The sequence below is a fragment of the Rhinoraja longicauda genome, chromosome 2 (assembly GCF_053455715.1).
Source record: "Rhinoraja longicauda isolate Sanriku21f chromosome 2, sRhiLon1.1, whole genome shotgun sequence".
NCBI lineage: Eukaryota > Metazoa > Chordata > Chondrichthyes > Rajiformes > Arhynchobatidae > Rhinoraja > Rhinoraja longicauda.
In genome coordinates, this window is record NC_135954.1 from 66,157,545 (window position 1) to 66,170,607 (window position 13,063).

Genomic DNA, 13,063 nt, shown 5'->3' on the forward strand with positions numbered 1-13,063 from the left:
ACAAACTCCGGACAGACAGCACCCATAGTGAGGATCAAATCCCGGTCTCTGGCGCTGTAAGGCAGCAACTCTACCACTGCCCCACCCACGCAGATGCATGATTCCCTAAAGTTAATTTGCAAGTTGAATTGGTAGTAAGGAAGAAAGCAGAACAATGGGGTTGAGTCTCCCATCAAGGCCAAAATATCCTTCCTTAGACGTGGTGCCTGAATCACCCTTGCTGTTCCAGGTGTGGTACAGCCAAACATTTGTGTAACTGTGGCATAATTCCCATCCCCTCTCACAACAATCTTTGAGCTATAAAGACCGGCCTTTCCTTAAAATATTTTCTGCACCTGTCCATGTCTCAAGTGATTCACATACTTGGATATCTACTGCATTCAGCTCATCAATGATAGGTAGAGAGGCAGGTAGTCTAGAGGAAGAAGGGAGTCTGCAGAAGGAGTCTAGCAAGTCTGCAGATGACACAAAGCTGAGTGGCAGTGTGAACTGTGAAGAGGATGTTAGGAGGTTGCAGGGTGACCTGGACAGGTTGAGTGAGTGGGCAGATGCGTGGCAGATGCAGCAGAATGTAGATAAATGGGAGGTTATCCACTTTGGCGACAAAAACAAGGAGGCAGATTATTATCTCAATGGTGTTAGGTTAGGTAAGGGGGAGGGGGAGCGAGACCTGGGTGTCCTTGTACACCAGTCACTGAAAGTTGGCGTGCAGGTACAGCAGGCAGTGAAGAAAGCCTTCATAACGAGAGGATTTCAGTATAGGAGTAATGAGGTTCTTCTGCAGTTGTATAGGGCCCTGGTAAGACCACATCTGGTGTACAGTTTTGGTCTCCTAATTTGAGGAAGGACATCCTTGTAATTGAGGCAGTGCAGCGTAGGTTCACGAGATTGATCCCTGGGATGGCGGGACTGTCATATGAGGAAAGATTGAAAAGACTAGGCGTATTCACTAGAGTTTAGAAAGATGAGAGGGGATCTTATAGAAACATATAAAATTATAAAAGGACTGGACAAGCTAGATGCAGGAAAAATGTTTCAGAACCAGGGGCCACAGTCTTAGAATAAAGTGGAGGCCATTTAAAACTGAGGTGAGAAGGAACTTTTTCACCCAGAGAGTTGTGAATTTGTGGAATTCTCTGCCACAGAGGGCAGTGGAAGCCAAATCACTGGATGGATTTAGGAGAGAGTTAGATAGAGCTCTAGGGGCTAGTGGAATCAAGGGATATGAGGAGAAGGCAGGCACGGGTTATTGATTGTGGACGATCAGCCATGATCACAATGAATGGTGGTGCTGGCTCGAAGGGCCGAATGGCCTCCTCCTGCACCTATTTTCTATGTTTCTATGTTTCTATCAATTACAAAAGATACGTTAGATTCTTTAGATCCTCAAATTTCCTCACTTTCAATCAACAATCATATTTTTTTTATTCATCTAATTTATCTCTCTGCAATTTAACACCTCATTCTACAGAGCTTTATAATGCCACCGCCATTCATGGCATAAAACCGGGCTTTGTTGTTTCCCATCCTACCATCTACACTATTTACAAATATATAGTATAACAGATGTTTTTGAAACACCTTCCGCAACACTGAATCTGCCAAATTTGTGCTCAGGCCCTACCACTTATTTACTAACGAGATCAATGATTTGCCTTTTCTTCCACGAGCTTCAATGTTGGTTAATGGTCTCTTTAGAACGTTCAAATTTATAGCGGTGAGGAACGTTTTCACTCGGTGTGTCAAAGCTTACTAATCAATGGCCTTTTGACTACATTAGTCCTTGCAGCATGGGTGCAGTCTTCAACTGGGAAGCAGGTTTTCACATTTTTGTATCTTCTGCCCAAAGAGAGAAGGAAAAAGAAGGAATGACTGGGGTGTGAACAGCCCTTGACAATGTTGGCTGTTTTTCCAAGGCAGAAAGTTGGAGGTGAAGTGGGTGTGGTGGGTGTGGAAAGGAGGCTGGTTTGTATAATGGACTGAGATGACATTTCTTGCTTTCTTGGGCAGAGCAGTTGCAATACCAAGCTGTGATGCATCCGGATAGGAATGTTTCTATGGTGCAACAGTAGAAATTAGTAAGAGTCATTGGGGTCATGCCAAATTCCCATTGTCTTCTAAGGAAGTAAAGGCATTATTAGTGTGTTTTCTTGGCTGCAGCATCAGTGTGTTTGGACCTGAATTAATTGTAGGTGGTATTTAAGCCTGGTACCCAAGGCTCTCGACCATCTCATAAATGGCAAGTCCACATCTAGCAATATATGGCACGGCCCACCACCGGGCATCAGCTTGCAAGGCTGTCAGTTAAATTGAATGCTTGCGGGTGCACAACATCCAAAAACCTCAGACTATTAGAAAAATTCCTAAAACTTAATATTTTTAAAACTGCAGTTAAAAATATCTAAATACATTAACATCAACTCAAATGACATAAAGAGGAAATTAAAAGTAGAGAGGAGGAACTGCAGACACTGGTTTACAAATAACAAAGTGCTGGAGTAACTCAGCGGGTCAGGGGAAGGGGAAGATGGGAAGAAAGCTGGAAGAGAGGCGAGGCAGGACAAAGCCTGGCACGGAATGGGCATTTAATTTGCACGACAATCATCAACTTTTACCATTTCCATTTGTCTTTTAGGAAAGTAAAAACATCCAAATCAGGTGACAGGTACAATCTGTCCTTCACAAAGCCATGCCACATCCCTCAGTTCAGCTGAAAAAATCTATTCAATCACTCAACCCATAACTAAGGGCTCTTCTAATTTCCTGACAACAGGTCCATGGTTCCTTCTCTCACTTTTCTTCCATACAAAAAAGAGTCGTCAGACACGCATTCATTATCTTAGTCTTTTGCACGTTTCAGTGATTTGTTAATTCGTAGTTCAAGATCGTTGCCACACAGACATGTACAGTCTCAACTCTAACTTCCTCTGCAACTTCCTGCACCTTGTTATACAAGGAACCCCTGCTCCCCCGACACCAAAGCAACACTAGCTGTTGAATCTAAACCAAAAAAAAAACTAGAAATACTGGCCAGGCTGCATTTAAGGGAAGAGATCTTTTCCCACATTAGTGGCCTGACCTGCTGAATATTTAGAGCAGCTTGTATTTTTTGACATCTGCAGATTTTTGTTTTTCATATCTCAATTTTAGATCAATTACTAAAACACTTAAATCTCTTCACATCTTTAAATGCTTCCTCAACACTTCTTGCCATTGCTCATCATTCATGTCTTTCTCAGCACCTTCCCCTTTACCCATCTCACAGGAGATGTACAATACTCTGTCATTAGGCTATTTATGAAGTAATTGTCCATAATTTATTAAGCATCCCATTGCTGGCTGTTAAAGATTAGTCAGCTCAAACAAAAGTCCACTCAGCTGTTTAAAAGGATTGTGAGCAATGTCATTGGACTGCTGTGTCATTTGAATGAAATAATGCTTCAGCTTATTTTGTGAAATCAGTTAGGTGCCCTTTCAATAACTGAAAACCACAATGGTGCAGTATTTTTTTGTAAATAGTGCAGTTTATAAAAGGTACAATAGAAACTTTTAACAGGTAACCATGTTCAACAATTCTAGAAGAGGAGCAATAAACATTAAAAACAGACACAAAATTCTGGAGTAACTCAGTGGATCAGGCAGCATCTCTGGAGAACATAAATAGGTGATGTTTCAGGTTGCAACCCTTCAGACTGATTGGGCTTACATCAAAAGCACACTCCCCCCCCCCCCCCCCCCCCCCCCCCGGTTTCCCACCTGGATCCACGCCCATTTCTCCCCTTCCGTCTCATCTATTGTATTCCCGATGTGGGCTCCTGCACATCGGCAAGACCATACGTAGAATCAGTGACCGTTTCGCCTAACACTTGGTCTGCTCGAGAGGCCTTTCCCAGTTGCCAACTATTTCAACTCCCCTTCCCATTCTGACCTTTCTGCCATAGGCTGCCTCCATTGCCAGAGGCCACACACAAATTGGAGGAATATCACCTCATATTTTGCTTGGCTAGTTTATAACCCAGCGGCATTATGAGCATTGAATTCTCTAATTTTAAGTAACTTCTACTTACTCCCCTCCTCTTCCCCTCCCTTTTCCTCCTTCTTTCACTCTAGTCATTTTACCAGCTACATAGTTCTCCACATTATTTTCCTTTTGTGATCACACTTACCCTAGCCAACAATGAACTTATTATGCACCTTCCAGCCCTATTTAGTCTTGGTCTTTTCTTGCCTCCAGCTCTTCACCACCTACCGTTCCCCACCCCCTACAGTCAGTCTGAATAAGGGTCTCGACCCAAAACATGAACCATTCTTTTTCTCCAGGGATGCCGCCTGATCCATTGCTTCTGTCGCTCTGCACAAGGGGAGCTGTCGCACTGCAAAATATTTTCCACCTGTTACTTGCCAGGCTTTGTCCTGCCCCATCTCTTCCAGTTTTCTACCCCACCCCACCCCATCAATCTGAACGAGGATTCTGACCCAGACATCACCTACCCACATTTATGTTTCTTCCTGGAACAGAGACTCAATCAGTCCCCCTCTGCTAACATTCATCTCCAACTGGCAGAACATGTCCTCACCTTCAACAACTTATTTTCTGACTCCTCTCACTTTCGTCAAGGTAAAGGTGTAGTTATGGGCACTCTCATGGGCCCCACCTATGCTTGCCAGTCCTTGTTCTAAATGCACACAGGCTCGATACCCCACTTTCTCCGTTACATCGGGGCTGCCTCCTGCACCCATACAGAACATGTTGATTTCATTAACTTTCCCAATAACTTCACCCACCCTTCAAATTTACTTGGACTACTCTGACACATCTCTCCCCTTTCTTGATCTATCTCCATCACTGGGCAGAGACTATCATAAGTGATAGGAGCAGAATTAGGCCATTCGGCCCATCAAGTCTACTCCGCCATTCAATCATGGCTGATCCATCTCTCCCTCCTAACCTCATTTTCTTGCCTTCTCCCTATAACCTCTGACATCTATCTATCTCTGTTTTAAATATATCCACTGACATGACCTCCACAACCTTCTGCGGCAAAAGAATTCCAGATTCACCACCCTCTAACTAAAGAATTTCCTCCTCATCTCCTTCCTAAAAGAACATCCATTAATTCTGAGGCTGTGACCTCTAGTCCTAGACTCTCCCACAAGTGGAAACATCCTCTCCACATCCACTCTATCCAAGCCTTTCACTATTCTGTATGTTTCAATGAGGTCCCCCGTCATTCGTCTAAACTCCAGCGAGTAAAGACCCAGTGTTGTCAAACGCTCATCATATGTTAACCTACTCGTTCCTGGGATCACTCTTGTAATCTATTGACTATTGACTGATGTTTAGTACAAACCCATCGACAACCAGTTATTTGGACTTCATCTCCTCCCACCTGGTTTCTACCAAGGCACTATCAACTACACTCAATCTCACCATCCCTGCTTCCAAGATGAGATTTTCCATTGTAGGACATCAGTAATTTCCTCTTTCATTAATAAATGTGGTTTGCTCCCGCTTTCATATATGGATCCCTCACCCACATCTCCTGTGCCCTGCAGTTATGCTCTTGCTCCCCTCCCCCACACAAAACAAGGATAGAGCTCCCAGATCCTCAACTTTTACCCTCCCAGACTCCGCATCCAACACAACATTCTCTGACATTTCCACCTCGTCTAACGTGATCTCACCACCAGTCAAACCTTCCCATCTCCACCCCTTTCCACCTTCAGCAGAGACCACTCCCTCTGCAACTCCATGGCTGACTCATCCCTTCCCAGGAACAAAAATGTAACATTTGTCCCAATAACTCCTCCCTCAATTCATCGAGGGACCCCCAACATACACCTCCTCTAACCTCATCTGCTGTATTCGGTGTTCTTAATGTGGCCTCCTTTACATCAGAAAGATCGAGCGTCGATTCAGCAACTGCTTCAATGAACTCTTGCACTTGATCCACCAAAGTTACTGAATCACCTGGTTGCTAACTATTTTAACTCCCCTTCCATTGCGAGAATGAACCCACATGCAAACTGGAGGAATTCCACATGGATACCTTAAGGTATCCATGTGGAATTCCTCCAGTTTGCATATTCCACATGGATACCTTAAAACCCAACAATATGAGTATTGAATTCTCTAATTTTAAGTAACTAATCTACAAACCCCCTCCTGAATGCACATTCGCAACTCTTCTATCTTCATCTCACACATTTTGTATTTTCACCTCTGCCCGATGTCCAACTATCTGCCAAGAAAACACCCCCTTTGCCTGTATCCACCCATCATTCACCAGGCTTTGTCCTGCCCCTCCTTTTCCACCTTCTTCCCCTCCCCTATCAGTCTGAAGGGTCCAACTGGATACGTCACCTCTATCCATGGTCTTTAGAGATGCTGTCTGATCCGCTGACTTACTCCAGCAATAGAATGTTTTGTAAACGAGCATCTGCAGTTCCTTGTGTGCACATTAAAAACAGTTTTTTTTCTGGAAACATAGCCACTACTAAAGAAAGCATTCAGGCAGGGAGCTGTTGAAGAATAATTATATTCATTTTTCAGATAATGTTAGGTTTGTGCAGTGTGGTCAATGTTGAAACAACCAGACTCAAGGCACATTGTAAAGAATATTGTACACAAAACAATGATTTTGTCTCATGGCCCATTTCCAATGATTGATGATAGGCATCAGTTGGATAAAGAATTTTCAGGCAAAGAAAAGAGGAAATGCATTTTTTTGCAAATTTCGTAGGAAGATACACATCTGTAAAGTGTTCCACAGCCATAAATTCCATAATTATTCTGATAAACTGGTCTAATGTTTAGTTTAGAGATACAGCATGGAAACAGGCCCTTCAGTCCACATCAACCAGCAATCACCCTACACTTGCATTCCTAAACTAGGGACAATTTACAATCTTTACCCAAGCCAATTAACCTACAAACCTGTATGTCCTTAGAATTGGGGAAAACCCATGCGGTCATGGGGAGAACATACAAACGCCGAATAAACAGCACTTGTAGCCAGGATCAAACCCGGGTCTCTGGCGCTGTAAGGCAGCATCACTGCTGCGCCATCGTGCCGTCCCTAAAAAATGTTCTATTTTTAAAATAAAATGTCTCTGTAGTATGCTGTAATTTAAGAATTTATGGAACCAAAAGAGGTATTTGAATAGAACGATGGCAAAACAAGTATCAAAAAACAAAATTTCATGAATTTCATTCCACATTTAAATATTATTCTTAATATAGAACGATACTATAAAATTAGCTCAGAGCAAAGCTTGCCAAACAGTAATTACATAATTTTATGATTAAAAATTTGTTAAATTATTAAAAATTCAATTGAACTTTTGAGTAGAACATTTTCAAATTATTCTATAGAAAGACCTGTTAGCAAACAATTCTGTTTTAACTCTTCCCAGAAATCTGCTTTTGAAGAATGCAAAAAGCAGAACCTATAGACCAGAGTCACAGTAAGCAACCCTTACCCTAAAATTTTCAACTTTTACATTTGTTATTTAAGTACCTTACACACATTGAAAACAGGTTATAATTTGGCTTAGGGAGAAAGAATACCCCTTCTCATTTCCTTACCAACCTTTCTGTCATCTGGCTCCTCCAATGGCAGACTAAACATGAACTAGAAGATCAGTATCTCACATTCTGCTTGGGTACCTCAAGGGCACAAACATTGAATTCTCTAAGTTCAAGTTCCCCCTACCCAACCACACCCGTGCAAACCTTAGTTTCCACATCACCTGCCCAAGAAAAATTTCAAGAAAAATATACTCCATTAATAATGTAATTGCATAATGCACAATTTGTTTAAAAGTATTTCATCAAATATCCAATATTAGCTCACCTAGGAAAATAGTGTAATTGGTTTTATGACTAACCAGACCAATGTTTGATTTTTCATGCAACAATATGACATTAACTAATTGTCTCCATTTTAAGCAGTTGTTCAAAGTGTATAAAAAAAAATTGATGGAAAAAATGATATTTTAATTTCAAATTTGGTATGAATAGAATGGACAGGCAACTATGGAATTACAGATGCATCAACCTACTTGTGGGGATGACTGTCTTGTCATCACTCGTAGGAATTAAAATGATGCATTTTGAACTTTCCACAGGAATGAAATGGACAATAATGGACATAATTTTCCACAGACCCACCTTTACTGAACCTGGACTTGAAAATAGAGTGACAGCTGGATCTACAAGCCTAGACTCAGCATGTATCCTGCACAGCCGGCCTCTGAGCTCTGCATTCTGAGCTAAAGCCTGACAAAAGGCATGAAGGAAATACAGAGCATTAATTATTAAATACAGACAGTCTGTATACAAACACTAAGCACATTAACTGCTTAAAATGCACAAATATTGTTTAGATATGAAAGGTGATTTTATAATTTTGATAAGTGCACTATTTAAAAAGATAACCAGGAGTAACAACATGGATTGAAACCTACACTTTTTTTTCTCAAATGTTGTACTGTATTCAATAATACAGTGACAGCTGCAGTTTATTTTAAAGGGCAGTTTACTCAAAAATGAATTTAAAATATGATTCAGTATACCAGGGAGTACAATCAGATGGACCATAGGTATGCCTTGCTGGACAGAAGCAGGTTTTATTTTAGCATCTATAATGTGATTTTGCAAAAGTATCAAAGAATAACACCCCAATTCATAAAACAATAAATACAAGAAACATGGCATAGATTGCAGGACCTGCTTAAAAGGTGTGACAGCTGGGGGGGAGGGAGCTTTTTACAACTGACCCATATAATCAAAGGGAATTTTTGAATCTAAGATATGGCCACAGAGTTGCATAAGATGTTGAATTAGAGAGCAGAAAAAACAGTTGGGGGACAGGAGATGGCAAGTATTTAAAGGAATCTGAAAATGAAATAGGTATTTTAAATCGAATGGATGCCAGATTAGCTGCCAAGGTAAGTCAGGGAACACACTGACAGGACTCGGTCAAGGCCAGAAAGTAATCAAAAAGAGTGGACAAAGATTTCAGCAAGTAATTTGATACAGGCCGGACACAGCTTATATTGGTTAAGTAAAGGACAAGCAGCCTCTGTAATAAATAGGATTTCAGGCCATCAGCTGGTCAAATTTAGGATCAAATTTATCCATCAAGGTTGCAAATGGTCTGGTATAGATGCAGACAGTCAGAAAGAGACAAGAGTTTGAGGTCAAGAATGTGTGTTTGTGGGAGAACCATAAAGCAATGCATTTGAGGAACCCATTCCTAGCTATCCAATCACCATGGCGAATCAGAGACATGGCTGGTTCAAGACAAGCTCATGATCTGCCCTATTAACACAAATGTGGAATTCAATTGTTTTCAGGATGTTAGAAATACAGTATTTGGATGAGAATAGAGAGGACCAAAAAGAAAGATTTGTGGTCAAATCATCACTTCAATAACCCCATTCTGAGGCCAAAACAATGGTCAGTTCCATTCCTACAGGAGATTTACTGAATACTCCCAGAACTGAAGAATTATTGTTACAAAGAGACTCCAGCCTATCTTGGGTGTTTTATGTGACATATTTAGCCACGTGTAAAAGGCACATGTAGCATTACAAAAATTACCCTTGTCCAACTCTACCCTGACATTGCTTGTCTGCTGCTGAAACTGTCACTTGTGCCGTTGTTACCTCTAAAGTCAACCATCCCCAAATGTTCCAGGCTGACTTCCCTCTTACTGTTAATATTTCTCATTGCTTGCCTACTAGTTACAAATGGACCCATTCATTCATCAACCTGTAATTATTAATGATGCCTTCTGATTCAGCCTTCTATGTCTTTGTCCTTTAGTTATTATCTCCTGAAGTTATACAATCTCCTTAACACTCTTCTAGTCCTGGTGTTTTGATTGTTCCCAAAGCTAATTGCTCCAGATCTGTCCATGCTGTTAGCTGCCAGCCTTAAGCTCTGGAGTCTCCTCCTGTATTAGCTGCAAATATTTTAAGCACTGACATGACCACCCCAGCCTCGAGAACCATTGAGCAGATCAAATGGAAGGTGCTTCCTGCGAACTTGAGTGCTCTGTTCAATTCTGTCGTTCATCTGCAGCTCCCACCCCTGTCGCTGGTTATCTTCTCTGTCTGTAGTTCAATCTAAAGGAGACATGACCCTGCTCTTTGCTACGTTCTCAAAGAGCTCTTTTGTCGGAGTAGAAATAAAGCTCTCACTTACAATTGTTCTCACCAGTATGCAGAGGGATCTGAGAAACGGATCAGTACTGGGATATCAATGGTTTGGTGCATATTTCAAGTTGTTGCAAAAATCTCTCCAAGAGACACTTAATTTAATATTTTGATGAACACATCTCCCCAATGTATGTTAATTATCCTCATCCAAAGTCTCGACACAAATGAATTTCACATTTTCATCCTTGGGGTACTGTGCATGGCTGCACTATTATCTGCACAAGATATCAACTTAGTTAAGCCTACTGCTTGGTCATCAACAGGAATTAGATTTGAATAAATGAAACGTTCCACAATCATTATTACTGCACCAGTCATGGAACTCTACCCACAGGCACGGATTTTCTTAATAAGGCAATGACAAATGATGAATGCCATAGATGAAATTCGTGCAAATTATAAGTTTACAGATTCAAATCATTTTTGCAACAAGATCAGACACCAAAGAAGTTGAAAGCCAACCACACGTTGCTGGTGGGATCAAATTTTGTTTGATTCGACAGTCTTCTGCTTCCCAATTAAACAGTGGTCTTTATTATGAAGCAGTTCTTCAAAGATATTTGTTTTTTTAAATTACTAACTCTATTAAACATAGAAAATAGGTGCAGGAGGAGGCCATTCGGCCCTTCGAGCCAGCACCGCCATTCATTGAGATCATGGTTGATCATCCACAATCAGTAACCTATGCCCAACTTCTCCCCATATCCCTTGATTCCACTAGCCCCCAGAGCTCTATCTAACTCTCTCTTAAATTCATTCAGTGATTTGGCCTCCACTGCCCTCTGTGGCAGAGAATTCCACAAATTCACATCTGAATGAAAAAGTTCCTTCTCACCTCAGTTTTAAATGGCCTCCGCATTATTCTAAGACTGTGGCCCCTGGTTCTGGACTCGCCCAACATTGGGAACATTTTTCCTGCATCTAGCTTGTCCAGTCCTTTTATAATTTTATATGTCTCTATAAGATCCCCTCTCATCCTTCTAAACTCCAGTGAATACAAGCCTAGTCTTTTCAATCTTTCCTCATATGACAGTCCCGCCATCGCAGGGATCAATCTCGTGAACCTATGCTGTACTGCCTCAATTCCAAGGATGTCCTTCCTCAAATTAGGAGACCAAAACTGTACACAATACTCCAGATGTGGTCTTACCAGGGCCCTATACAACTGCAGAAGAACCTCTTTACTCCTATACTGAAATCCTCTCGTTATGAAGGCCAACATGCCATTAGCTTTCTTCACTGCCTGCTGTACCTGCACGCCAACTTTCAGTGACTGGTGTACAAGGACACCCAGGTCTCGCTGCACTTCCCCCTTACCTAACCTGACACCATTGAGATAATAATCTACCTCCTTGTTTTTGCCGCCAAAGTGGATAATCTCACATTTATCTATATTATACTGCATCTGCTGCGCATCTGCCCACTCACTCAACCTGTCCAGGTCACCCTGCAACCTCCTAACATCCTCTTCACAGTTCACACTGCCACCCAGCTTTGTGTCATCGGCAAACTTGCTAGTGTTACTTCTAATTGGTGGAGATAGACATGTATAATGTAATAAAATAAGGTAGGTTTGCTATCTTGCAGAATTGCAAGGAATTGCAAGTAATTTCACACAAGTCAGAACAAGGGACACGAAAAGCACATTATGTGGGCTACCTGGCCCCTCAAGCCTGCCCCACTGTTCAATATGGTCATATTGAACGGTCCCAAGTTTTAATTCCTTCTCTGTGCCAGATCCCCAATATTTTCACTCCCCCAATCTTCCAAAAATGTATCCACCAGACAAATCCAGAGATTCATCAACTGCCAAAAAATGTCTACATTACGTCAGTTTTAAAAAGATTGGCCCCATATCATGAAATGAAGTCGTCAATAGGGATTCTCCCACTCTTGATTTCTACCTTGTCAGGCCCCATTAGGATCTTGTATGTTGTGATAGGATCATCCCTTCATAATTCGATAGACTAAATAATACCAACGCAACCTGTTTAGCTTCAGTAGACTAGATCAAAGGATGCCTCGTGAAAGACTGGACAGACAATTGATATTTATATCTGGAGGAATACGAGGCAACATAATTGAAATAAGATAAGTGATAGACACAAGATTTAAGAGCCCATATACATACATCTTGAGGACATTCAGAAAATGATGCACCAGAGTAAGCATATTACCACAAGCACTTCACATTTCTCAGCATTAACATTATGACTTCTAAGCAACACTAGCACAGTTTGAAGTCAATGAAATTTTTAAAGTACAATGATTATTAATTATGTCGGAAAAATGTAGATGGCAAGCTCCCACAAACAGCATGATAACAAATCACGTTACCAATATTGACTCAAGGATAAATCCTGGCAAGGAATCAGGGACAGCTTCCATATTATTCAAAATGCTACCACATGACCTTTTATGAGCACCAAGTATGTACAACCCATGAAAAAGCTTTGCAGTACAGTTGTTAACTGAGATAACTATTGAAATGTAGCAGGGAAGTAGAAAAAAGCTTGTTAAATTACTCAAAACAAAGGACACAGAGGCAGGGGAGATGAATCATAATCACAGCACAGAAGGGCCCTTTGGGTCCACCTGTCCACACCAACTATGATGTCTTGACAACCAAATAAACACCAGTCTTCAAAGGAAGGCAATGTGAAGTATACACAAAGAGAAAGATCATGGATGGGATAGTAATATTCAAAACTTACAATACAAACACTTTTAATGGAAGTTGACGTGTCAGTTGGCGAAAATCAATTCTAAATAGCTGAAATAGTGAAATGTAGAAATATTGTATAGAAGCAGTGATGGAGAATTGCAGGGCTGCCTT

General features: G+C 41.2%; 1 protein-coding gene across 1 annotated transcript in view; it reads right to left on the minus strand.

Annotated features, from left to right (window-relative positions):
* osbpl3b (oxysterol binding protein-like 3b) overlaps window positions 1-13,063 on the minus strand; it is a 131,494-nt gene that overhangs the window by 38,987 nt on the left and 79,444 nt on the right. The window contains exon 12 of the mRNA XM_078420333.1: window positions 8,174-8,281. Within this exon, the coding sequence (XP_078276459.1) occupies window positions 8,174-8,281 (108 nt within the window). The remainder of the gene's footprint in view (window positions 1-8,173; window positions 8,282-13,063) is intronic.